Source organism: Brienomyrus brachyistius, chromosome 11, assembly GCF_023856365.1.
Source record: "Brienomyrus brachyistius isolate T26 chromosome 11, BBRACH_0.4, whole genome shotgun sequence".
Taxonomy (NCBI): Eukaryota; Metazoa; Chordata; class Actinopteri; order Osteoglossiformes; family Mormyridae; genus Brienomyrus; species Brienomyrus brachyistius.
This window is the reverse complement of record NC_064543.1, coordinates 4,614,661-4,638,488: the sequence shown is the minus strand read 5'-3', so window position 1 is coordinate 4,638,488 and position 23,828 is coordinate 4,614,661. Positions and strand designations below refer to the sequence as shown.

The following is a 23,828-nucleotide window of genomic DNA, read 5'->3' as shown; positions in this document are numbered from 1 at the left end:
ATATCCTATGTCATTGCTATAGACCTTCAGCCCCCCTCAATGGCGAAACATGGTATTGCACTTTTTCAAGTTCAAGTTTACTGTCAGAAGGACTGAGCACATTGAGGTGCTCAGTCACACACCTGCTGCAGGCCAGTTCGTTGACAGCTGCAGATAATAACGACAAGAGGAGCAGCAAGTAACACAAGCAATAAATACTGCAAGACAATGACACAGTAACAATGACAAAAACAGAGCACAGAGATGAACAGCAGTTTTTGTTACATTTTAATATTAGCAGCTGTTGTATAGTTTTCCAGCTTACGAGTAGAAATATTGACCATTTTACATGTTGCAATGTAGCCAAGTGTAATGAACTGTAAATTGACTTCACCAGGGTGTCAAAAAATGTCCTTCGGCCCAGTGACCCAAATTGCGTTGTTGGGTCCTTCGCACATCATCCAAGATTTCAGATGAAATTCTACATAAAAGCAGCAAATTGTGATTGAAAAAAAAATCCACACAGGCTATTATGATCTATACTTCATATTCAGGCTCAACATGACAGACAAGACAAGTTTACAAGAAAATGGCTTTAAATTCAGTCCATAAGAAGGAAGCAGCGCTTCAAAAACCAACTAGAAACTTTCCTGCATATTTTATGCGGCATTTTTGGTTTTATTCTGTCTGTTACAGTGCCTGTTATTGTCAGTATATTTACAGTTTTTCCTATAATTGTGCTATACACTGTGAAAGCTCCGTAACACAGCTCATTAAGCTCAAACGTGAGCCTGCAGTGGGAAGAACATCTTAGACTGGGCACTGCTAGGGTTCTGGGACGCTCTCCTACAGTTCTCCGATGTGGAGGCATACTGAGAGCTGAGATAATTGTGGTTCTTTCTGAAAACAGCTTCAACTTCTGGTTGGTGGAAACAAAAGTTAGATGTCTAGGTGAGCCAAACCAGTTATGGACGTACTCTAGGGATTTGGCTTTACTGGGTCGTCCCTTTCAGAAGATGATTGAGTCATCCTGATTTGTAGCGGCGTAAAATGAAACACCCCCCCCATGCCAGCAACAATCCTGGCATACGCTGATAGCTGAATACAAACCGCATCAGCTGTGACTAAAGCCATTCGTTCTGGTTAAACTTGGGGACACGTATGGCTGCCTTCTTTCGTCACCTTTCCAGGTGTTTTCATGCGCTGGCACGTTGACAATCATCTGTCCATAAATCAATCCTGCGTCACACTCTGTCACTGGGCTTCTGCTGCAGACTCTCCACTCTCCGTACATCAGTTAATTACAAGAACCCGGAAAATTCAATAAAAAAGGAAGTGAGATGGAGGGGAATGTGGTAGAAACGCAGAAGAGAGTGGCGCGGGCCATGGATGGGCCACCGTCACACAGCTCCTTCTGATCGCTTTGGAGGAACTTCTCTGAACTGGCCCACAAATGTGCTTGGTCAGCAGGGTGAGCGATCTGGCCTGTAAGGTGGACGACTAGGAGCTCCACCATACCCATCCTGTATCACGGTGGTGAACTCGGCCTCTGAGGGCTAAGCGGTTCCTCCACCACCCGGCCTTGGTGGGAGGGGGGCCGTTGGGAGGTGTTGGCAGGTGTCAGACGGGCAGACGAGAGGCGTGAGGCAACCCGCTCTCCTGCCAAACCACGAGAGCTGCCCACATTTTCCCAGCATCCGGAGATAAATGCCGCCCTGACCTCCTGCTGGACAGTGTGTCCACCTTGTCACTGTCTGAATAACGTGCACGTCTCAGGATCTGACCTTCCTCTTTCAAGCAGTTGGTGGTCGCTATTGTTGTTGTTATTGTTGTCATTGTTATTGTTGTTATTGTTGTTGTTATTGTTGTTGTTATTGTTGTTGCAATTGTTATTGTTGTTATTGTTGTTGTAATTGTTGTAATTGTTGTTGTTGTTGTTGTTGCAATTGTTGTTGTTGTTATTGTTGTCATTGTTGTTGTAATTGTTGTTATTGTTGTTGTAATTGTTGTTGTTGTTGTTATTATTGTTGTTGTTGTCATTGTTATTGTTGTTCTTGTTCAGCCATTTAATTCATCTGCAGATCTGCACTGGTCCCCAGCCACAAAACCCTACTTGGTATATTTTCACTAAGTAATTAAAAGAGTTACAGTAAACAGGTCTGGTTCCAAAGGTTAGCCCTGGGTTATACTCACAGGTGTGACACAGACAAATCCACAACCACGCTGAAGAGAGAACAGCGAATAGCTAACGCACGTTGTGTCTGGGGTGATTACACTGAAGTACAGCTTTCTAATGAAGACGTTCCATGTAAAAGCGGACGGAACTATCACCCGGTGTTTACCTGGCACACAAAGAGCAGTGAGATCCGTCTGCATCAATACTTTATTCCTTTTTTCCTAAAAAACATTACCTGAATCCCTCCTTTATCACCGTACGGCACACGCTCTCAGATCTGGCGAGGTAAGGGGTCTCGCTTTGAAGTTGCGCTCTCATTCATATTTAATTCGAGCGCCGCATTTGGTGGAAATCAGCGTGACCCCTGAAGACTCTAGAGAACATTATCAGCTTTGCTTCAAAGCGCTTGCTTGTAGAGAATGTAGAACATCAGCACTCAAGGTGACTTTCTGTGTTCGCCGAGCGAGACTCAAAATATGTAAAAAAAATAAATAAAATAAAATTCAAACGGAGCCCAGAGTACAGAAATGAGTGCCTGCACCACACTGCAGTCCCCAGACACTGAGGATGCTGTTTGTTTTCACCACGGCATGGGCTGTGATCCATGTCTGAATGCTCATGCATGTCACAGTGATGCCGCCAGCGTTATTATCCCATGTGTTTGTGCGCTCGCCTTTTACATCGAGTAACTGTGGAGTCGGGGAAGACTCTAGAGCAGATATGTTAATGCCACAGGTATCCGTCCCTGTGGGATTAGTTAGTTTCTTAGAAAATGTCATCATGTGCAAACCAGCAGCCGTCGCACCTGCAACCTTGAGAGGGACAGTGTGGGGAAAGGCGCAGAAATTACTCTGGGCCTCCTGGCAGCTCCGTAAAGATTCGGAGGTCAGGTGTGTCATGGTTACGAACACTGACCGTACCGAGCACCTCCGGCGGGCGGGTCTGTCATTATTACAAACCTGTAAGTCGAATTAAAATCACCCCCAGTCCCCCAGATCCTACAGGGAACTGATCGTGTGTGTGTGTGTGTATGACACACCCTTCCTTGTGTGTGTGTAATTATTATATTGTGGGAATCGGATTTGCCCACAGTGTGATAAAAACCAGTGACTTTTTCCTTGTGCAGAGATTTTTTCAGTCACCACAAGGGAAACCTTAATTTTATAAAAATCTGTGAATGCAATCAAAAAGCTAAAAATTACAGAAGTCTCGTATTTTGTTTGGTTACTTATGGTTGAGGTTAGGGCTGGGGAGGGATTAAGGTCGTCTTCTTGGGATTATTAGAGTTTTCCCCCTAGAAATGAATGGCGAGTCGCCACAAAGATATAATTACAAACCTGTGTGTGTGTGTGTGTGTGTGTATGTGTGTGTGTATGCGCGTGTGTGTCTGAGTGCAGTTTAGATGAAATGCCTATATTTTAATTTAAATTCAAAATTTAAAGTGTGCCAAAAGTTTGTCCTTGTTAACTGTCATATGTTTTTCAGTTTAGCCGGGATGGAGCGAGAATGTATGTAAAGAGAATGAAACGCACAATCAGAGATAAACAAACATCTTTTTATTACTTACAAAAATGACCACGACTCTGACTTATGCAGGTGCTGGAGGTGCAGGGTCCTGGAGTCCATACAGCAGCCCATGTGGACTCATCCAGGAACTTTCCTCAGGAACTTCAGCATCTTCTGACACCCTCATTGATGTGGACTATCATGTCAGTCCATAGTGAACTTAGAGATGAGACACAGGGAGATTAAAACAGACAGAAAGGGGGGGAGAGAAAATGACATACAGTGAGGGAGAGTGACTGAGAGAGCACACCCACATCATGGAGCAAGGTGAAGTTCACCACCCTTGTAATCCCCCCATGTTGGTACGAACCACAGGTGTCATTATGAAGGGGCAGATCATCATAAGGGGGCGTGCAACTGGGATAGAATAAACCATCAAAGCACAAAGACAGCTCAAGGAAGGACAAGTGAAAAACAAACATGAAGGGGAACATCTCCCCAGCTCACTATGAGTTCCCTAAATCCGCGGCACGTCTCTGCATGGTCCTGCGTACTCATCAAAGGAGAGGATGAAAAAGGTTAGGCAGATATAGCTAACAGGCTCAGCTAACAGATTTGACTATCAGACACAGCTAACACAAAAGGCTACCAAATACGGCTAACAGGCACAGCTAACATACACAGCTAACAGACACAACTAACGGGCATGGCTAACACGCACAGCTAACAGGCACAGCTAACATACACAGCTAACAGACACAACTAACAGGCATGGCTAACACGCACAGCTAACAGGCACAGCTAACAGACACGGCTAACAGGCATGGCTAACACGCACAGCTAACAGGCACAGCTAACACGCACAGCTAACAGACACGGCTAACAGGCATAGCTAACACGCACAGCTAACACGCACAGCTAACAGACACGGCTAACAGGCATGGCTAACACGCACAGCTAACATGCACAGCTAACAGACACGGCTAACAGGCATAGCTAACACGCACAACCAACAGGCTTTTTAGCTGCATTCCCAGAACCCATTCATGGGCCCCAATCTTACTCAGCTCTGCTTCAAGGCAGCAAATACAATCTTCCACACTGATAAGTCATCTCCCATTTCTCTCTGACATTTACTCTTCTTCAATGATATATAGCTGGATATCACTATCTGCGCTAAGACAAATCTTCTGTCATTTTAGCTGCATGCTCAGAGGGGCGCTGATGAGCAGGAGTGGACAAAGCATTGCCAGTATGACGCTTACAGATCACAAATTAAAAATGAAAACAGTGCAGCGAATGGCCCTGAGCCTTTGGAAAGGGTCTGAATAGCTGGGGTAGTCGAGGGAGGCTGCGATGCTCTGGGTTCCTGCTCCGCTTTTCACATACGGCCAGCCGGCTGCCCGCTCTGACCAGAGCCCTTTCATCCACCTGACCCTGTGTCTCAGCCAATCAGCTACTGAAGCGAGATGCCCAGGGGCTTCAGTGGTGGCATCCCGAGGACCAATCAGAGCGATGAGCCCTAACCCCCCCCCCCCCCCCCGCCGGGCTCGGGGGCGCCGTGGGTGTCTTAATCGTGTGTGCAGCTGCAGCGGTCAGGGTCCCGCACCTGAGCTTGCCAGGCTCCCTGGGCCCACCCCCCTGTGTAGCTGGGGAATGACTGGCCCATGTGGGGGCCCCCCAGCCCCCAAATGTTCTCTCTCTCGGCAGGAGAGGATTAAGAGGCAAATCCAGGCCTGTCAGTGAGCGTCCTGCCTGCCGCTTAGTCCCGGGGGGGTGGGCAGATGAGGCCTGGAGAGAGAGGACAATATATGAAGGGGGGGCGCTGGTCTAATGAGAAGACGCAGCCTGTGTGGGAGTGGGGGAGGGGCAGTGCTGAAAGCCCCAAGCAGTCACATGGTCAGCTCGGGGACGTGTGTGTGTCAAAGTGTGTGTGTGCGTGTGTGTGTGTGTGTGTGTGTGTGTGTGCCTCCAATTTGGGCCCAAATTGTCCCAAACTGCCAAGGTGCTGTCCAAAATGACATTACATAGAATCTTTGAAGATGCTTCAAATCAAATGTCTCACCTATTTCATAATCCTACGGCAGGACAGTGGACTGAGCCACGAGAGACATGGACATCAGGACAGATCGAGGACATCAGGACAGAACGAGGACATCAGCCATCTAGGAAAGACAACTCGCTCAGACAGGCATCGGAGGATGAAGATCAAGTTCACTCTGTTTCCACTTCAGGAACTGCCAGCCTGACAGGAGTAATTTGACTTTAATAAAGTTTGGACAGTGTTCACATTCCACGCTGACACGATTACACGCCACGTCTCCATCCGTGTCTAGGGCTGGCTTCAGAAGCTCCCCAGCTTGAAGGATCGCCTCTTAATTACCGAGCTCTGCTTCCTAATTACGCAGTTACCGCAAACATGATTAAGCTTGTGCTGATGAGAGTCGTTTGGGCACATCGTAATCTCTCCAGACCGGACCATGCTGCTGCTCGAACACACAGAAAGAGCCAGAAAAGATCATTTCATTAAGAATCCAGGAACATGCAAAGCATAAGATCGTCCAAGGCTAAAAAACAACCCCGATCTCCTTGAAGACAGTCAGCATGCTTCACGGGATCACAGGCCTCATCTCACAGACAGGAGGTCCCCATTTCAGTGCACGCATCTCCGATGCTCCAGCAGATGGTCATGTGACTGCTGTCCCCGCTCCTCGATTGCTCTAATGTTGACTTAGCTCACACCTCTCTGAATGAAATGGGCCTGGATGGATGGATGGATGGATGGATGGATGGATGGATATACTGATTGTACAAACACTGATCTCATGTGAAACTCAGATAAGATCAGATACAGTCCTTCATGTAGGACTGTTGTTCTGGCTGGAATTGTATGTGCTCTGCAGGCAAACATCTGAGGAAATGTTATCCTGAGGACTGGAGGTTATCATCCTTACAATGTGCACTGCAATCTGATAACTGCAGCAAATCCTGCGCGTAAAACTTAAATAAATACGACATAATACTCTGAAGGTTGCCATGGACGCTTGAATATAAGTGACTGGAAATTGGCAGGGGAACTTAATTGCAGCCTTCCACTAATTTCATGTATAAAGTTATTAAGATCTTCGATACATTTCAGGTTAAATACTTTCTCCTGGCCGACTTTGAAAGTTAAACTCTGGGATGTGAGGCTTCTTAATTGGCTCGGCGGAGCCAGAGATCTGTCAGGTGGAGGGAACGTCTTCAGCGATGTGGAGAGAGCTTCAGCCAGCTCCTGTCGCTTACCTCAATGCAAAGACCAGCTCTTACGGTGCCTCGCGACTTAATTAGCCGCCGGTGGCTGTTAAGGAAACGCGGCTGACGTCATAGGTTCCCATAACCCCGGCTGCTGCTCGTAGACGCGTGGAGGACCTCCCCGTGTGTGGCTGTCCTTCCAGATTGCCTGCTTAGAAATACGTGCCCACCTGCACCTACTAAAGGCAATGGAACAAAGGCAGACGGTTTGCAAAGAAACCCCCCCTGTGCCTGTCTGCTGTAGTCTGTGAGAATCCCTGGCCTGGCCTATGAACGTAAGATGAGAACCGTACACACCTGTGTCTACCCACACGGCTTTATCTGTTCAAGCAGCAGAACGTTCTGGGGCCACCTCAAGGCCATCCACTATGTTTTAATCAGAAGCACAGTCGACTGATGTTTCCATCCACTAGGGGGCAGACAAAACAATGAACTCCAAGCAAACAGAAACCGTGACTGTGGGTATCATCCTAAAGAGAATTGGGCAGAAATAATCTGGACCTTTTTGTTCAAATGGATATATATGCTTTTTGTATTATAAGCATATCTCATACAGCGTTTCCCGCTCTGTGACATCACAGGAGTGTTCATTGGCACATGGGAAGAGGCACAATTAATTAAAATTTAATTAAATTAATTTGTAAGTGGTGAATATAAAACTTGACAGGACACCCGGCTCCTGGCCCAGCTGCACGCCGCGGCTGGTTGGGGGGGAATATTCCGGCGGCGTGGGCTTGTTTGACTCGCTTTCTCGTCCAGGTGCTTTATAAAACTCCTCCCAGGTGTTTAATACATGCTGCTAAGTTAATTAGAAGTTTCTAGTGACCCGGAGGAAAGGGGGGAGGGGCTCTACCTGTCCCCCAGTGACTCTGGGAGGAGGCTCTCAGCAGAGTGTGAGACGGGCTCCAGGTTTTTGGAAAAGCACCCAACTGTAAAAGGGAGAATGTGTGCTGGGGGGTGGATTTAATTAAGAGTGGCGTGGACCCCCCCCCACAGTGTATGCCGACACCGGGTGCCGTGTGCCAGTAAAATAATGACTCAGTTAATGAAACGTACTGCTTTTACAAATCGCTGCCAGTAGGACAGTAGAAAATACACATGGCAAGTAAGTAATTAAACATTAGACGTGTCTGAGCCAGTACCCTGCTCTGTTTCAGATAAAGTGCAGTATTTAAAGGCGCGGATTTCTTAGATAAATGGATAAAACAAACATTACCATATCTCACTGTTACCCCATGCTGGATTGTGGAAAAATAAACACAAGCACGATAATTAAGAGTATAGTATAATTAATGTATGCGCCATTTGACCAAGGAGGATTTGGGTTTCAGGTTTTTTGTGTGAGTCAGCAGTGGCGGAGGAAGGCCGTTAGAGCTCTGCGGGGCGCAGCACGGCTTTAATATGTCTTGTCACAGAGGAAATTGCAGGTCCTTTTTTTTGGGGGAGGGGGAGGGGCGGGTCAAGGCCCAGGGCCGGTGGCACTGAGGGATTTCTCCGCCGGCTCGCTCTGTAATAAGTTGTGGCATCCCGTCGTCAGCTGTTTGTTTACATTAACCTCAGGTTGAACCCGCCCCCCCCCCCCCACGCCCCGGTGCCAGCGCCTCACACTGCGCCCAGCGCCTGTCACCCCCGATCCATCAGCCCGCAAAGGGCTCCAGCTTCCCGCCGGCGTGAGCTGCCTTTGCACGTCAGGCTACCACGGCTGCCAGGACCGCGGCGGGATCCCAGCGCCGGGCCACTCGTAATCGAGATCATGGCTCCGGACAAGCCGGCCCCCGGCCCGATTCCTAAACGATTCGGTCCTACTGTGCCCGGCTGAGGTGAAAGCATCAGTGAAAATTCATTATTTAATAAATATCACTTCATTTCACATGAGGACCCAGGTTTGTAATCTGATGGTTTCCAGTTTAATTCGGGATGGGGGGGGCTGAGTCACATGATGGGATGAGCGATCCCACCTGGGCCTGCTTCTGGCATCATGGTGGATGGGGGCCATGACCGAGTCAGGAAGGGAGGGCGAGTCTCTGCAGTTCTCTGCAGTTCTTCACGATAAACATGCTCTCCTTTCTTTCTGAAACTCACACAAACAAGCCGGAAACTCAGCCTTCTCCCCCCCCCGCCCTCCTGCACCACGACCCCCCACAGATCGGGCGTCGTATACGTACCTGAACCGCATCGATGAGGCTGTTAGACACTTGAAACGTGCTCTGCGGTTGAATATGCAGACTCCCATGAAGTCACACACGGTGGTATCAGGTGGCTGCTCTTTATGGAAGAGAAAGGTGCTTCTCATCAGCCACATCCACCCACGTGTGTCTGCACAGCAGAGTGCTCTGTTTTAAGGCACGATTGATCTTTTAATTATGTGACAAGCAGTGCGTAACCCATGTCGAGGCCCACATCATGCAGAGCAGGACCCAAGAACGGTCTGCGGAGCAGCCTCTACCTCAGTACAACCCATAGTGACACAACAACATCTAGGATTCAAGTTGTTTTAGAGGTATTGGCCTATATATTACATTGATATATATATATATATATATATATATATATATATATATATATATATATATATATATATATATATATATCTTCGACATATATACACACACACATAGATGCAGGAAAATATTTGTGAACCCTTTAGAATTAAACGAGTTCTGCATGAATGGTTCTTAAAATGTGATATGATCTTCGGTCATCATAAAAAATAAAGACAGCCTTATATAACCAACACGCACAGGCCACATTGCCAATCAAGGTCATTGATGCGAAAAGTATGCGAACCGCCAGGATAATGACCTTTTGAAAGGAGGGTAACTGGAGGAGTCAGGTGCATCAGGCATGAGTTTGACCTGCAAGTTTGGACACCTGCTCTTCACGACAGAGTTGTGTTTGAGTACGGTACGGCTTGATCGGAGGTCTCTGGGGAGCTCAGGAGGAGAGCCGGTGACGCTCATTAGACTGGAAAGGGTTACAACCCTTTGAATTTATGTGCAAGCGCATGGTGTCAGTCACCGGAAAGAGTGGCTTGGACTTTCAGATTCACTGAGCATCCTGCGCGATCGCGGCTGACGGATTCTCCGTGTCACCAAGCCGCATTCCCTGCTGGCCCCCAGCCCTCCCCGACAGGAGGGGATGGGGACTGCCAGACACTCGGCGTCACCCTGTTTAACTCACCTCACTAACCTGTGTTTCTGTTTTGGGGGATTATGGCTCCCTTCACTCAGTTAGGTCCCCTTGAGATGAAGCGGATGTCCTGACATTGACTGCACGGGTTTCATGACTGAGAAGTGACCCACAAGCTGTGTTTCTTCGTACAAACATTTTGTTATGAATCATAGAACATTCTGGAAAAGCGTCAGGAGATAATTACAGACTGCATCAGGTAAAGTGCCTTTTCTTAAAGGTACAGTCCTGTCTGTGATAGTCTGCTAGCAGGTAGTGACCACAGTTCTTCCCCAATGTTCTCGCCACACAAACATCTACCTTTTGGATCCTGTGTCAAACCATAAACTATTAGTCACTCACTTCAGCTTAAGCCTAAATCTTCTACTAGAAATCCTTAATGAAGATGGAAATGTTTCAGGGCAGTCCCTAGTTACTAATCAAAGGTCACACCCTGGGGTGTTCAGCCTGATGGGGCCTCTTCTGTCGTCGGAAGCCGACTCGTATCAGGACAGGCGTGTTAATTGTTACCTGCCCTGACACTCTCCAGTGTATTACTGTATGATGACGAAGTACAGAGGTAATGGAGGTGCTGGAACCAGGAAAACAGGCCTTTCCTGATGGTGGTTCCTTCGCTTGAGGAGACCAAGGAACCTCATCACCCCGCGGACCTTCATGTCCACCCCATTCCTGGCAGAGCCAACTCTCAGGTACTCTGGGAATGAGTTATGACAACTGGGTTGCGTCTGTCTGGTTGCAGTTAGACTCCCAGTACCATACATTTTCTCTTGATATAACACTTTCTGTGAATGTCATGTCTATGAGAATTTATGAACACATTCATAATACATTATAATGCATTCATAAAGCATTATAAATATTTATAAAAACGGCAAAACACATTATAGCGATTATGCATAATGAATGCTTCACGAAGGCTTCATAAAGCATTATAGATAAGAGTTTCATTGTCGTTTATGAAGTATCATAAACACTGTAATGCTTTATGTCAATAGAAGATGTAGTGATGTTTTATCAATTCTTATGCTGACCATTATAATGCATTATGAAGGTATCTATAGTGATAATAGATGACAGTTTTGGGTAAAGTGTTACCTTTCTGCTTTTAGGATGCTGAAATGGCTGTGAGAGCCCTTAACTGTGTCCTTTACTCCCTCCTGTTCCTGGTTCTTGTGGGGGGGGGGGGGGTTGTGTATGCTGCTGTGCCGCTAATCCAGAATGAGAGTGAGGCATTTTTGCCCCTATCCACCATTACCACCCGCCTCATTAGCCAGGCTTATTAGGCAGGTCAGCCACAACAAACACACATTTACACGCATAACCGGATAGCCGATCCTGCACAGCTGGGACAGTGTCAGGGTATTAATCACGGTATTAATCCAAAAGTCTACTGGTGTGAGACGTTCTCAGTACCACTGACCAAGCAGAGCCTGGTACTGCAGTATGAATACCACCCATGCAAACATTTGTAATCTGAGAGAGATATTTCCACGGAAAAAAATGCAGCATTGCCTTCCGATCTGTTATTACTCCACTAACAGCATGCAAAAATGTAAATAAATACATTATGAGGAGGCAAGACCTCCCACTGGGCATCGTGCTGCTTAATCCTCTGATGTGTGAGCAAAGAGGCATTATCCTGGATTAACGTGTAATCATGTCCTCCGCCACAGCCACGCAGTACGGACTCCCGCTCCTCACAGTTCATCCACAGGGCATCTTCAGGCTCAGTCCTCACGCTCCATCACCCCTGTCCGCACTGTCTGTCTCCATCATGGAGGAGGAGCAGCATTTACAGGCGGCGTTAAGCGTTTGTTTGTAAGTCAGCAGTGCGCGCTGCACAAGCGTCACAAGTAAGACAACATGCGAGGTGCGGCGTGAATGTAAAATGACTTACGCAGGCTGTTTCAGGCTTATGGGGGGGGGGGGGGTCATGCTAACTGCAGCTCTTCCCTCTAAAGGTAGGGGGTGTTTATGGAGATCCGGAATCCGAAAGCTGCATAAAAATGCAAGCATTTGCACAGTGTGGCACGCTGCAGATAGCAATTTGTAGCAGTGATATGCAGACTTTAGGAGGGTCACCGGGAGTCTGTTGACCTCTGTAGACTTTGTATCTTCATTAGATATAACAAAGGGGTTCTATAAAGGGCTTTAAGTGTTTCAGTAAAAGGGCCTCCCCCTCACACACACACACACCTAATTTATAGTTAATAATAATAGTAAGAATATTTTCTGTGGATATTTAATCAATGCCTAAAGCACAACTGAGAATGCAGACAGCTGGGTTTGTAGTCATATTCCGGCAAAGTATCCAAGAAACCATTAGACCCTGTGGAACATAAGCGGCTGGTTTCCATGGCAAAGAAACTGTTCAAAAGAACAGCAGAGTAAATTACCGATGCGTCTGATTAATCGCAACCTCAAATTTAACCCATATTCAAAGGATGAAAGCATCAGAATTGAGGACTCTCTAATTTGCTCAGTGTGTGTGGTGGGTGAGCTGCATCTCCTGCCTTGTTCCCTGTGCTTAAGGGGCTCGCCCTGACTCAGCACTGGTCATGGAGAAGATCGATTGATGACCATGTGCAGTGGATCGAAGGAATCAGCATCGCTGGATCTCACAGGGTGTGAAACCCTCATCACCGCAACGAGTTGCACTCTTTCATTACCAATCAACAAAGAGTGTTGCCGTGCCCACTTTCCCTCCTCGTAATACAGAGGATTATGGGTAATGCAGACAGACCGAGTGATTCCATCGATACCAAAACCCTTTAATAAGCTCATCATTTGAAAGCATCATTATTTCAATCACATTTATTTAAAACCTATGACCTCGGAGCTATATGGGAAGTTTTTTTTCATATTTAATTCATTTTTTCATGGTTCATATCTAGTGTCTAATTCAGCTGGAAGGAGTGGTCAAGGCCAAAAATGAGAAATGATAAGGATTCAGGGGGCCCAAGAAGGCTCCACATTGCCACCTAGCTGCCATTGGCTGAAGGACAGTCCTGAATTAAATCCGGAACAGCCAATGAAACAGCAAGGACAGAATCCCTTTACTTCCAGGTGAGATTTACATATTTAATGACAAACTCGGTCCAGATGTACAGTATTTAATGTATTTAATTCACTCATTTAATTATTTTGATTGTTAGCCATAAATAAACATCTGACAATATAACACCTGTTCACAGCGCTTATGTGAAGGGACACCGTAAGGAAACATCCTTGAATTCCATACTTCCAGACCACACTGGTGTGTAACTGTGATCTGAATGTGCAGCTTCTTCACCGCCCTGCGCACTGCCCACAGGCTCTGAGATAAAGAATAATTAATCCCACTCGGCTGACAGTTTGTGGGTGCACCTGATCCATCACAAGAGGGCAGTTTTAGGGTTACCGTTCTGTCAGCAATGATTAACACACGGAGCACCTGGTGAGCTTACATTCCCCGCAGGCCCAAGCTAGAGCAAAGTCCTTCAGAGCTGATAGACACCAGCATCATCAGCATCAGCTGACAAGGCAGGAGAAGCAGAATCCCCGCCCTGCTCAGTGGACTCTTAGTCAAACACGGCAGCAAGCAAATGCCCACGTCCCCGTTTTGACTGACGGGACATGGGACCAATGGGAGAGGGCTTCAAAAATACACAAAGATGAGGCTTTTAACAGAGATTAGCCTGAAAAATGACAAACGAAGGGTCAAGGTTACTAAGATGCAATCTTTTCTGTTCCAGAAAAACGCAGGGCCTGCCTGAGGTATCTGAAGATCCACTGTGTTCATGAGCTACGGGAAATGTGACGATACCGTGGTGTGAAAGCAGAGACCAGCACTGACCCCGAAGATAATTAGTTCCCTGGTAAATTTGACCAGTTTCATTACCTGCGTGACCTTTATTTTGATTCCAACATGAGGCTCACACCAGATGAATGTATATCCACATATAACCGCCAGCACTTTAAAGGTCAAACATTTTATATCTAAGCAAAATTATGTGGCATTTTTAAACATGATTTCATAGCTATACAGAGACTGACAACCAACATAAATTTCCTTTTTTAATTATCAAAGTTAAAGACCACAGCCCTCTCTTCAACAAAGGCTAGACAAAGGTCCTTAATCCGGCATCCGAGATATAAGCCTTTCCATTACCATCTTATTCTGCCTGGCTGCATCTCTGCAGGTGCAGCCGGGCTGAACTCTGCTCTGCCCTTTGTGTTTCCAAACCCAACCCTGCCTCACCCAGCAATTCCTCCAGTGGCCTCGACCAGCCATCAGCCATCACCCATGTTAAAACTTCCACGCTTCGGCAGGAATCAATTCCGGGCCACCAGAGGTGAAGACCATGATGCAGAGCAAGGGCTTGCAGACGATGCAGAACATGCAGGATTATCGAGCATCATTTTACTGCAGGTCGTCAGATTTTGCATTTACTGCTTATGAAAAAGACCCCACACTATATTAATATCATGTATAATTATTTGCTTTCTAAAAATACTAACAAATGTTTTCTCCTTCGTTGTCAGCCGGCTTCCTTCCTTTCTTTCTTCATTTCTTTCTTTCTTTCTTTCATTTGTCTTTCCTTTTGCATGTTTTTGTATAATTCTGTGGTAATGATGCAGTAACGTATCCCAACACATCCATATAAAGAGCCTTGGGGCGACTCTGTTGTGAAAGGCGCTATATAAAAAGAAATTGAACTGAATTGACTTGAATATAAAAGGCGATACAAAGATCTACAAACAAACTTAGGCCTTTGTGCATGTAGATTATTTTGCATTAAGTAAAATACACTCTAAGGTGACCATTTCCCAAATGTCAGGTATTCACCAACACAGAGATGTGATTGGCTGTATTATTACTGGGCTTCAGTGCTGTCTCTCAGGTAGGCCTCGTGGACCCGGCTGCGAGACCCGGTTGTGCTCATAATTGCTTCATTACTTGGTGTTTCAGGTGCTAGAATGTCCCCCACCAGGCAGGTGCTAATTAAATTGTATCTCAAAAAACACACAGGTGTGGTAGCTCTGCGGACTGCCTTCCTTTCATACTGTCATGAGTGGCATGTTTACGACTAAAGGGAACTTTACATGAAACACTGAAATCTTTGATTTGTTCTTTTATCACGTGACTTGTTTCCATATTTTTTTTTGTGTGTGCATTGTCAAGACATTAAATTCTAATACATATTAGCTCCCTCTAGTGGAAAAATATATTTTCAATATAATGCACATTACTCCTGAGTTGGTCTACTGCTGCCCTCTAGTGGTCCATAAAATGTATGGTCACACGCCTTTTGTGTGTGAAATATTTAAGAAATTCATGCATCTATTTCCAACCAATTATTCGGCGTAGGATCTCGGAGACCCTGGAGCATATTAACAAACGCACGAGTTACAGAGCAGGCTAATATCCTGGATGAGATTCTCGTCCATTGTGGGACATACTTGTACACAATACCGGCAATTTAGAGATTACTCTCACTGCATGCTTTTGGATTGCGGAAAGAAACCGAAAACTCGAAGAAAATTGATGCAGCACAAAGAAACCACGCGCATGCAATACATTAACTTCCGAAGGACGCACAAAAGGTATGCTACGTACATATACGTCCACCTAGGGCAAAGTACGAGACATAACACGTAGCAGCGGGCCTCAGTCTACCTACCTTGAAAACCGAAAGAGAAATCCGCTGCGCTATTGGCTAGTGGCGTCGTCGACCATTGACGTGATTGGTGGACATTCCGATCCATCAGGGGTTGGCCGCCACGCAGCGCGGTGGTTACTTTGTATCTCAGGCATAATGTGAGCCTTTTAGTGTTTTGTTATTATGTAGGCAGCAAACACCCTGCATTCAAAGCGGGTGAGTACCTTTTATGGCTGAATTTTCACACGTTTAAGTCATGGATTTCTTAAAACTTATAGCAATTTCGTTATCGATGCGCTGTCAGGATAACTTTTCACGTAGACAGGTAGTTAATCTTTGAAGTATCCGTGATTTTACCTCTCTGCGCTTTGCTGCTGTCATTAAAATGCGCCGTTAATGCTACATGCAGTCTCGAGGGCCGATCGTCAGCGTTTTAAATGTGTTCATGGCGGGGTGATATTATCAGTTAATCGCCAGGACAGTGTCCAGTATGAGAATCACAGTCAACCTTCGGATTTACCTACTTAACCGGAAAACCGAGTGTGAACTCCTGTTTGTCAGTAAACACGTCGGACTTCAGTGTGGTGCCCGCAGCAAAGTATGCGCTTGATCTGCCATCGGTAATGACTGTCTTTAGTCGGCTGATCGTAGCCTTGCGTTTGTGGGGACGCCACAGACTGTAGGCTTGTGATAAGCACGTCTGTCAGACAAGTTCGAGGTCCAAGACTGTACGGTTATTCAGTGAAGTGTCGCGCACATGCAGCCCATTTCAGCAGCGCTGTGTATTTCAAGCCGATGAACAGCTGTATTGTTTTGTTTTTGTTTTTTTTGTGGGGGGGAGGTAGCTACTCTCGGCATTTGTATCTTTACTAAAACCAACACGGTTGTTTCATTTCCGAAGTGAAAAGAAACTTTCCAGGCCCTATCCTGCATGGCGTCTGCGCTCACGAGCCCTCTTCCCCTTTCTCTTCCCGCGAGCTGTCAGTGAGGTGACTGGTCTTCCCCGCTCTCTCTCCCGCAGCCATGGGCAGCCCCGGGGAGAGGTTCCCCCGAGCCTTCCAGGCGCCGGTGGACGTCCACGCCAGCGCCGATGGTCAGGTGTACGTCTTCAGGGGTGTGCGCGATGACTCCGCCGAGTCCTCGGAGGAGGAGCTGGGCATGGCGCAGCGGAGGCCCCGCGGACGCAGGTCCGGGCAGGAGCGGGCGCGGGAGGGGGGCGTCCTGCTGCTGGAGCGGCCTGTCTCCCACGTCGACAGCCTCAACAAGCTGGCCCTGCAGTACGGCTGCAAGGTGAGTCCAGCCGCTCAGAAGTAGGATCATGCTCCTAGAGTCATGTATGATTTTACTGACGCAGTTAAGAAACCTGGCTCAAGGGCAGGAGGGCAGATCCCCTTTCTGGTTAGAAGTCTGTGTGCGGCATCCATGCGTCTGACAAGGGGGCGTGCTGGTGGACCCCCGGCTTGTAACTTCGGGTCACTTCGGGTCCTCCATACTCCAGATTTCACAGCACTGACTCAGTGAGGAGGTAAAAAGGATTGATCTGCAGCCACTTGCATTTCCTGAATAAGAGTTTATACTGAGTTAGTTTTGGACCAAAATTGTCTTTGACATGGGGTACATATGGTTTTTAGCCTGCTCTGTTCGGTAGTGCGATAACTCAAAAAGTATTTGCCAGAGCATTTTCAAACTGTCCCGACATGATGTGTGGGTGAAGATCTGAAACTAGTTATAGCTTCAGATAAATTATACCAAACCTGAATCAGCGCTGCAGAGTGGTTGCACATGAAGGGACAGCCACAGATGCAGATCTTATGAGCCTTATTTCATTGGGACAAATCACGCAAAATTGGGCTAATAAAGATTTTTTTGTATTGTTGGGGAAAGTATATAGGAGTGCGAGAAAATGTAGAAGGCGAGGGTTGCGAGGAGTAGGGATCCGTTGGGGGAGAGTGTGACTGGGCCACAGTCAATTAATCTAATTAATCTCCTTAGAACTTACAGGTAAGTTACTGTCGTAAAAATGGTAGTGGAATATTGCAGGAGGGGTGACTGATTCTCTCGTGAAACAGGTAGCCGACATAAAACAGCTGAACAACCTGATCCGTGAGCAAGACTTGTATGCCCTGAAATCCATCAGAATCCCCGTGAAGAAGCACGGCCTTCTAACGGAGCTGAACAACGAGCTGATTTACATGCACCCAGAATCCCACCTGCCTTCCTCCCAGGGCACCGCCGCCCCACATCTTCCTGATTATACTGACTTCCTCAAAGAGATCGACCGTGACATCGAGAGGCTCATACAGACCACGGACAGCCAGGACGAGGTGCCGTCCAGCGGCCCGGGGGTCCCACAGCAGACATCCGGGGCCGGCTCGTCACACAGCCATGGGGCGGACTGGGGCATCCAGTGGTGGAACGCTGTGGTTCTCATGCTTTTGATCGGGGTCATCCTGCCTCTCTTTTATGTCGTTTACTACAAAACGCAGGACAGAGTGATACATCCCCTGGAGAGCATGGTCAACACCTCCATGTCTACCTCAAATGGCAGTGAGACGAACGGCAGCTTGGTCAGCCACCTGCTTCCCTCTCAGTAGGGAAATGAGGAAGGGAAAGTGAGCTGCTGTGGACCTGATGATCATCATGATCATGTGGGATTTATCGCCACGATGGCAGTTGGCCTTCTCCATATTACTAACGGAAAGACGTTTGCATCCTTATAATCGTCCTTTAAAAAAAAAACACCATTTTTGCCTTCTGCGTGCATTTCCTCTAATTTTTTTGCTTGTCCAATTGTCTACAGCTTTTGTCTTTGTTATGGTTCTAGCTCCTTACATCACCCGGCACGCAGCCAAGAATTTTGTTTAGTTTTTTTTTATTATTATTATCTTTAGTTAGCCTACTGTGCATCTGTGGCCATAGGTAAGTTCCGACATTTCTTTAGGATACATTATTACATTTTAAGCTAAAATAGTCTAGAGCCACCCAAGTTGGGGCATTTTGAGCTACTAAAAGATCAGATGATTAAAACACCAGTGTGAAATGTCATAAACACGGTGATACATGCACATCCCTGCCCACGTCCTTTGCTGTGTAGGGTTTTCTTCAGTTATTTTAATAAGCCGGAATTTTATTTGAAAAACAGTGGCACCTTTGCAACTTGAGTAAGCTAAATAATACTGAGTATTAAGGGGCATATTTAAGCGATGAGCATTAAGGGATGTCCTGTACGGTGTGGTGATGCTAAAATTAGTTTCCCTACTTACTAAAAACGTTTTTACCGAAAACAGTAGATCTCTGTTAATAAAACCCGTAAAAGGTACAGGTAGTTTTGGCTTTAATGATGCAGTTGCCAAGTTCACTTTGCAAAGCCAATATCGTGTCAAACCAATGTTGAAAATTCAGGAATTACGCTATTTTATATATTAAACCTTTTTTTAATTGTTAATTATACAGTAAGAGAAACTCCGTAACCAATTTTGATCGGTATGATGTAAGCCTATGTAAATAATTAGTCTGTACTTTGTGATATTATTTATCTATATCTGTTTTCTCCATAACTTATTTAATTGGAAAAATTACAGTTTTATTTGTACGATGACGTGTAAGAGATGCCGCTTGTCAGATGTATTTCACCTTATACTAGAGTAAAACAGGGCGTGGCTCAGTGACATATTACCCTCACCATTAAGTGCTTCTGCACCTTTAAGTTCGGAACAGGCGTTTTTAACTGCATGCTGTAATCCGAGTGACCATCTGGGTTAATTAATTTAACCTGAGTTATTGCCACATTGCCACATGGGAGAGTTTTCTGTGCACGATAAGAAACGTGCGCGGGGACAGTGACCTACGTGGGATTCAGATCCGCTTTCGTTCGCCTGGCTTCACCTCCTGAAGCTGACGTGATCTTCCAGGTATGTCAGGTTTTTGTCTTATATAGCGCCTTTCTGTACGGACTATGCAGTCCTGTTTTATCCGGCTCTAAGCTGAACATAAGACTTGATGTCTTTTAGTTGAGCGAATGTGGATGAGAAATGGTGCTGGATAAGTTCCTGCTTGCGTCTTCGGCCTCGCGTGTTGGGACTTCAGTGCATTGATGCTCTTATTCACAGGCACTTTGACTATTCTTGTATATGTAATAAAACCAGTATTGTTATTTAATTAAATCTGGATTGGCTAGACTCGCTAATCAATTCTGAAAAAGACATAATTATCATGTGATCTTATTTGCAATTAAATGACTTTTGTTGGGATTTCTGTAAACGGTTCGGTTTATGTTTACTTTTATCTTAAAATTTATTCAGTTTTATTTTCAAGGAACTTCAGCATTTTTCTGTGGATTAAAGATTATTTTAGTGGTACAATCTTAACACATTGCAATTGAACTGCGGATGTGGAATGGGCCTGTTGTAAAAATATTCATGGTTCATTTAGTTTTGTTTTTTGGTATCATGTTCGATGCTTCCAATCTCCAAAGCTGTTACCTCTCTGTGATTATGTGCCAAACTAACACTTGGTATTTAAAATAATTTTAATACAGAAGGAAAAAAAGAGTGTCAGTTTCTTAACAGTGCAGTAATTCATATTCATGTTAATGCAGAAAATGAGAATTCGGACAAAAATGCCACATTTGTAACGTCTGAATAGTTTTTCTATTAAAGTATTTCTGACATTTGACGAAGTGTCTTTTCTTGGAAGTGTCACTTAGACTGGTCACTAATCTGTGTCGCGTCTTTCTGGTTAACGACCAACAGGGGGAGTGTGAGTTTCTCAGAAACCATCCATAACATCACATTCATATCGCCTTTGAATGAAAATGTGGCTCGTTTTGTCTGATCAGAGCAGGTTGTCAGAAGGTGGAGCAATAGAGAGGGAGAGCAGAGTTGAATAAAATGTGTTGTATATTTAGGGTCTTCTACCAAAAGGGGCAGTTCCGTAAACGTGACATTTTAGTTGAGCAGAGTTTGTTTGAGTTTATTCATATTCATATATGAGCCATTGCCTTCTTGTCCACACTTAAGTACAATCCATCCAACCTGTAGTTACAGAAAATATCTGTAACCGGGTACCGTTGGGAGTTTCCCTGTTGAGCAGGTTATCCGCCTCTCACTCTGTCATCCTTTGTACATTTACAAACAACAATAAACTAGCGAAGCTTCCAATTCTTGGTTGGTCAACAAACTAGGTCCTGACTTCAGACTATCCCACTTTTCTGTGGTTCAGGTTCATCCCAAAAATGGCACGACACAGCAAACTCTCAGGATGTTTTTGTAAGTAACACTTAAAAGTCTTTTTTATGGAAGCGCTGCGTAATAACATGGACACTTTGGCCTATTCGTGTCCTTCTGCCAAGCTGCACAGCAAAAGAATAGCTGAATAATTCCATTCCACAGTGTTGTTCGAGAGCCAGCTGGGAGCCCAGCGCTGCTTTCGGAAGGTTACCTTGGTTCTGGGCTTAAATCACGTTGGCAGCTGGGCCGACCGGCTCCTAGTCCCCTGCGGTTCTAGATGCTGCCCCGCACAGCTGTGTGGCTAATGTCACTGGACTCCGTGTGTGTGTGTGAGAGAGGCCAGCAGGCAGGAGATGTGGGGCGTCAGTGTGCTTCTCTGTCCTAATGAAAAATCAATTAGCTGTTTAGCATGTGGGTTTGCGCCGAATCCGGCCCCACAGCTGGTTTTTCACACTCCGGCTGCTTAATCATCTGAACGCGGCGCTTCACTTTCCACTCCTGTCGATTCATTTCTGTTCCTTTCCTGATTGCACGGGCAGAGCTGGTACTTTTACACGTTTTCCACTGGGGGCGCAGTGGAATAAGGGCTGAATACCTAGGCAGGCTCAGGGGACCCAAATAAATGTGCAAATTTGGGTGGGTGGGTGAGTTGCCACCCATACAGTATATTACACAAATATTCACTCGCAAAATAAAAATGCCAAAAATATATGATTTGTCCTGTACACAAGCCTGCTCCCCCCATCTGGCAAATTTTATCCTTGGGCACTTGGGGGTGGTGTCCCGTGTTTCTTTATCTAGTTGGGGGAGGGGGCGAATTTCTGCCTACATCTCTATTTACAGCTGAAGGGCCTTAAGGAACCACTGCTAACGAAATCCACAATGCGAACAGGACAAGGACTCCGTTTTCCGATTGACCTCGGGGTTCACGTCAGGTTAAGATGTCTTTTCGTGGGTTGGCCGATACCGATGGGGACGATCGCTCTGAGACGAGCGCGATCTGCACATGAAAGGCAACGTGGAATTATGCCTCTGATTGTAGGTGTAGAGTTACTCTCTGTGTATGAAAAACAGCTTGACCACAGACGGCGACAGGAGATGGGCCGCGACTGCAGGCTCTGCCTTTGCGGTATGGCTGACTCTCACCGCCTCGCGTTGCCTTTGGGTCTGGTAATCCGAGTGTGAGAAAAGCCTTTCTAGTGAGCCTCTGATGAGGGAGGCGTGTTCAGGGGAGGGAGGGGGACGAATCTGCGTGTGAGACCTACCTCACTGAAAACCTCAGAGGCGTTAGAATTGCCTCCTCCTTCATCTTACCCTTCAAACAAAAAAATTACCCTAAATCCATGTCATTTTGTAATTAAGTTTGATCTTGTTTATATGACAGCTGTGAGTAAACAGCCTGACATTTGGCTGAGGTGATGGTCACATTTCGGTAGGTCCTCCATAAGCCAGTGGACATAGATCGCCATTACAGTTATTCGTCTGAATGGGAAGGGGATACTGTCCAGGTGTTTAAATGCTGTCGCTACCCGCCGATGACGTGTCAGGTGTTGTGGTCTTAAACGCTCTGTCTGTACAAACAGCCGGCCGTAGCATCGGTGTCTGTCACCTACCTGGAGATGCATGACGGCTGAGCGGATGTAAGTCAGGCTCTAAGAAAGTCTGTTGATTGTAAGCCTTGGATCTGGGACGGCCTTCCTGCTAGACAGCGCTGACACGTCCTGTCAACAGCACAGCTGAGTGATGCTCAACCTTTCTATTCTGCTCATTTACTACGAAATAAATCTGTCCTGGTTCGATTCCGTCAAACCATGGATTGTTCTCCTGAATTTTTACGCTTTATTGCTGTAAAATTCAGGAAGCTGGTACATCTTGGATTAATTCTCACGAAGCGCTTTTTAGCCGCGGGGGTGCTGGGTGACTCAGCAGGTTAGGGTGCTGTACCCTGATTGGAGGATCACAAGTTCAAATCTCTGAGTCATCAGAGTAATTTCCCTATTAGGCCCCTGAACCAGGCCCTTATTCCCCGCCCCTGTCTTTGATGAGATCCACTGTTACAGTTTACCACCATTGCCTGAATGTTACGGACTTGGTGGTACGGTGCTTAGCACAGTGTTGGGAGCAGAGCTCAGGTCCCAGCTGCAGCTCTGTGTGTGGAGTTTGCATGTTCTCCTCGTGTTGTTGGAGGGTTTCCTGCTATAGTCCAAGAAGATGTTAAGTGTGCCCTGCAATGGGTCGGTACCCGATCCTAGTTTGTTCACCTGCCCTGTGCCTGCAGCATCTGGGATTGGCTCTGCTGTGATGCCGAATGGGACAAGTGGTTACAGAAAATGGTTTGTTGCCCAGACAATCACAGAGACAGCCTGTTATTTCACTGACCACCCACTGTATGTACGTTTCACAAGCTTATATCTGTGTGATTATTTGAATTAGTTACAAAAGCAAGGAAAGTTTTAATGTGTGACCTTCAATTCCGGTGTAATATTTATGCAAAATGCATAAAACCATCTTGCAGAGGAAAGTCAATAATGTCAGTCCTACTGCAGCTGCTGGCTAGCCAGGGCTGAAACTAATGACGATGGGGTCCAGCCATCCTAATCAGGTAGCTATTAGTCCTAATCAGCAAAGCGCAGAGATTCTCTCCTGTCCTGTAATCTCACTCAGGTCTGATCCTGAGGTTGTCATCACAAGTGTGGATCACAGAATAACACTGGTTTACAGTACGAAGGTGCTCTAAGAAGTTCTGATCTGTTTTCAAATGATCATTTCTGGATCAACAGATATTTAAAACTCTTTGCCAGTGCAAAAAGTGAA

At 46.1% G+C, this 23,828-nt stretch overlaps 1 protein-coding gene across 1 annotated transcript; it reads left to right on the top strand.

Moving 5' to 3' along the window:
• The first annotated feature begins 15,873 nt into the window (after window positions 1-15,873).
• Window positions 15,874-20,460, top strand: lysmd4 (LysM, putative peptidoglycan-binding, domain containing 4). Its single transcript, XM_049030535.1, has 3 exons — window positions 15,874-16,002; window positions 16,808-17,076; window positions 17,856-20,460. Exons 2-3 carry the CDS (start codon window positions 16,810-16,812, stop codon window positions 18,378-18,380), a joined length of 792 nt encoding a protein of 263 aa, XP_048886492.1. The 5' UTR covers window positions 15,874-16,002; window positions 16,808-16,809; the 3' UTR covers window positions 18,381-20,460.
• Window positions 20,461-23,828: the final 3,368 nt, after the last annotated feature.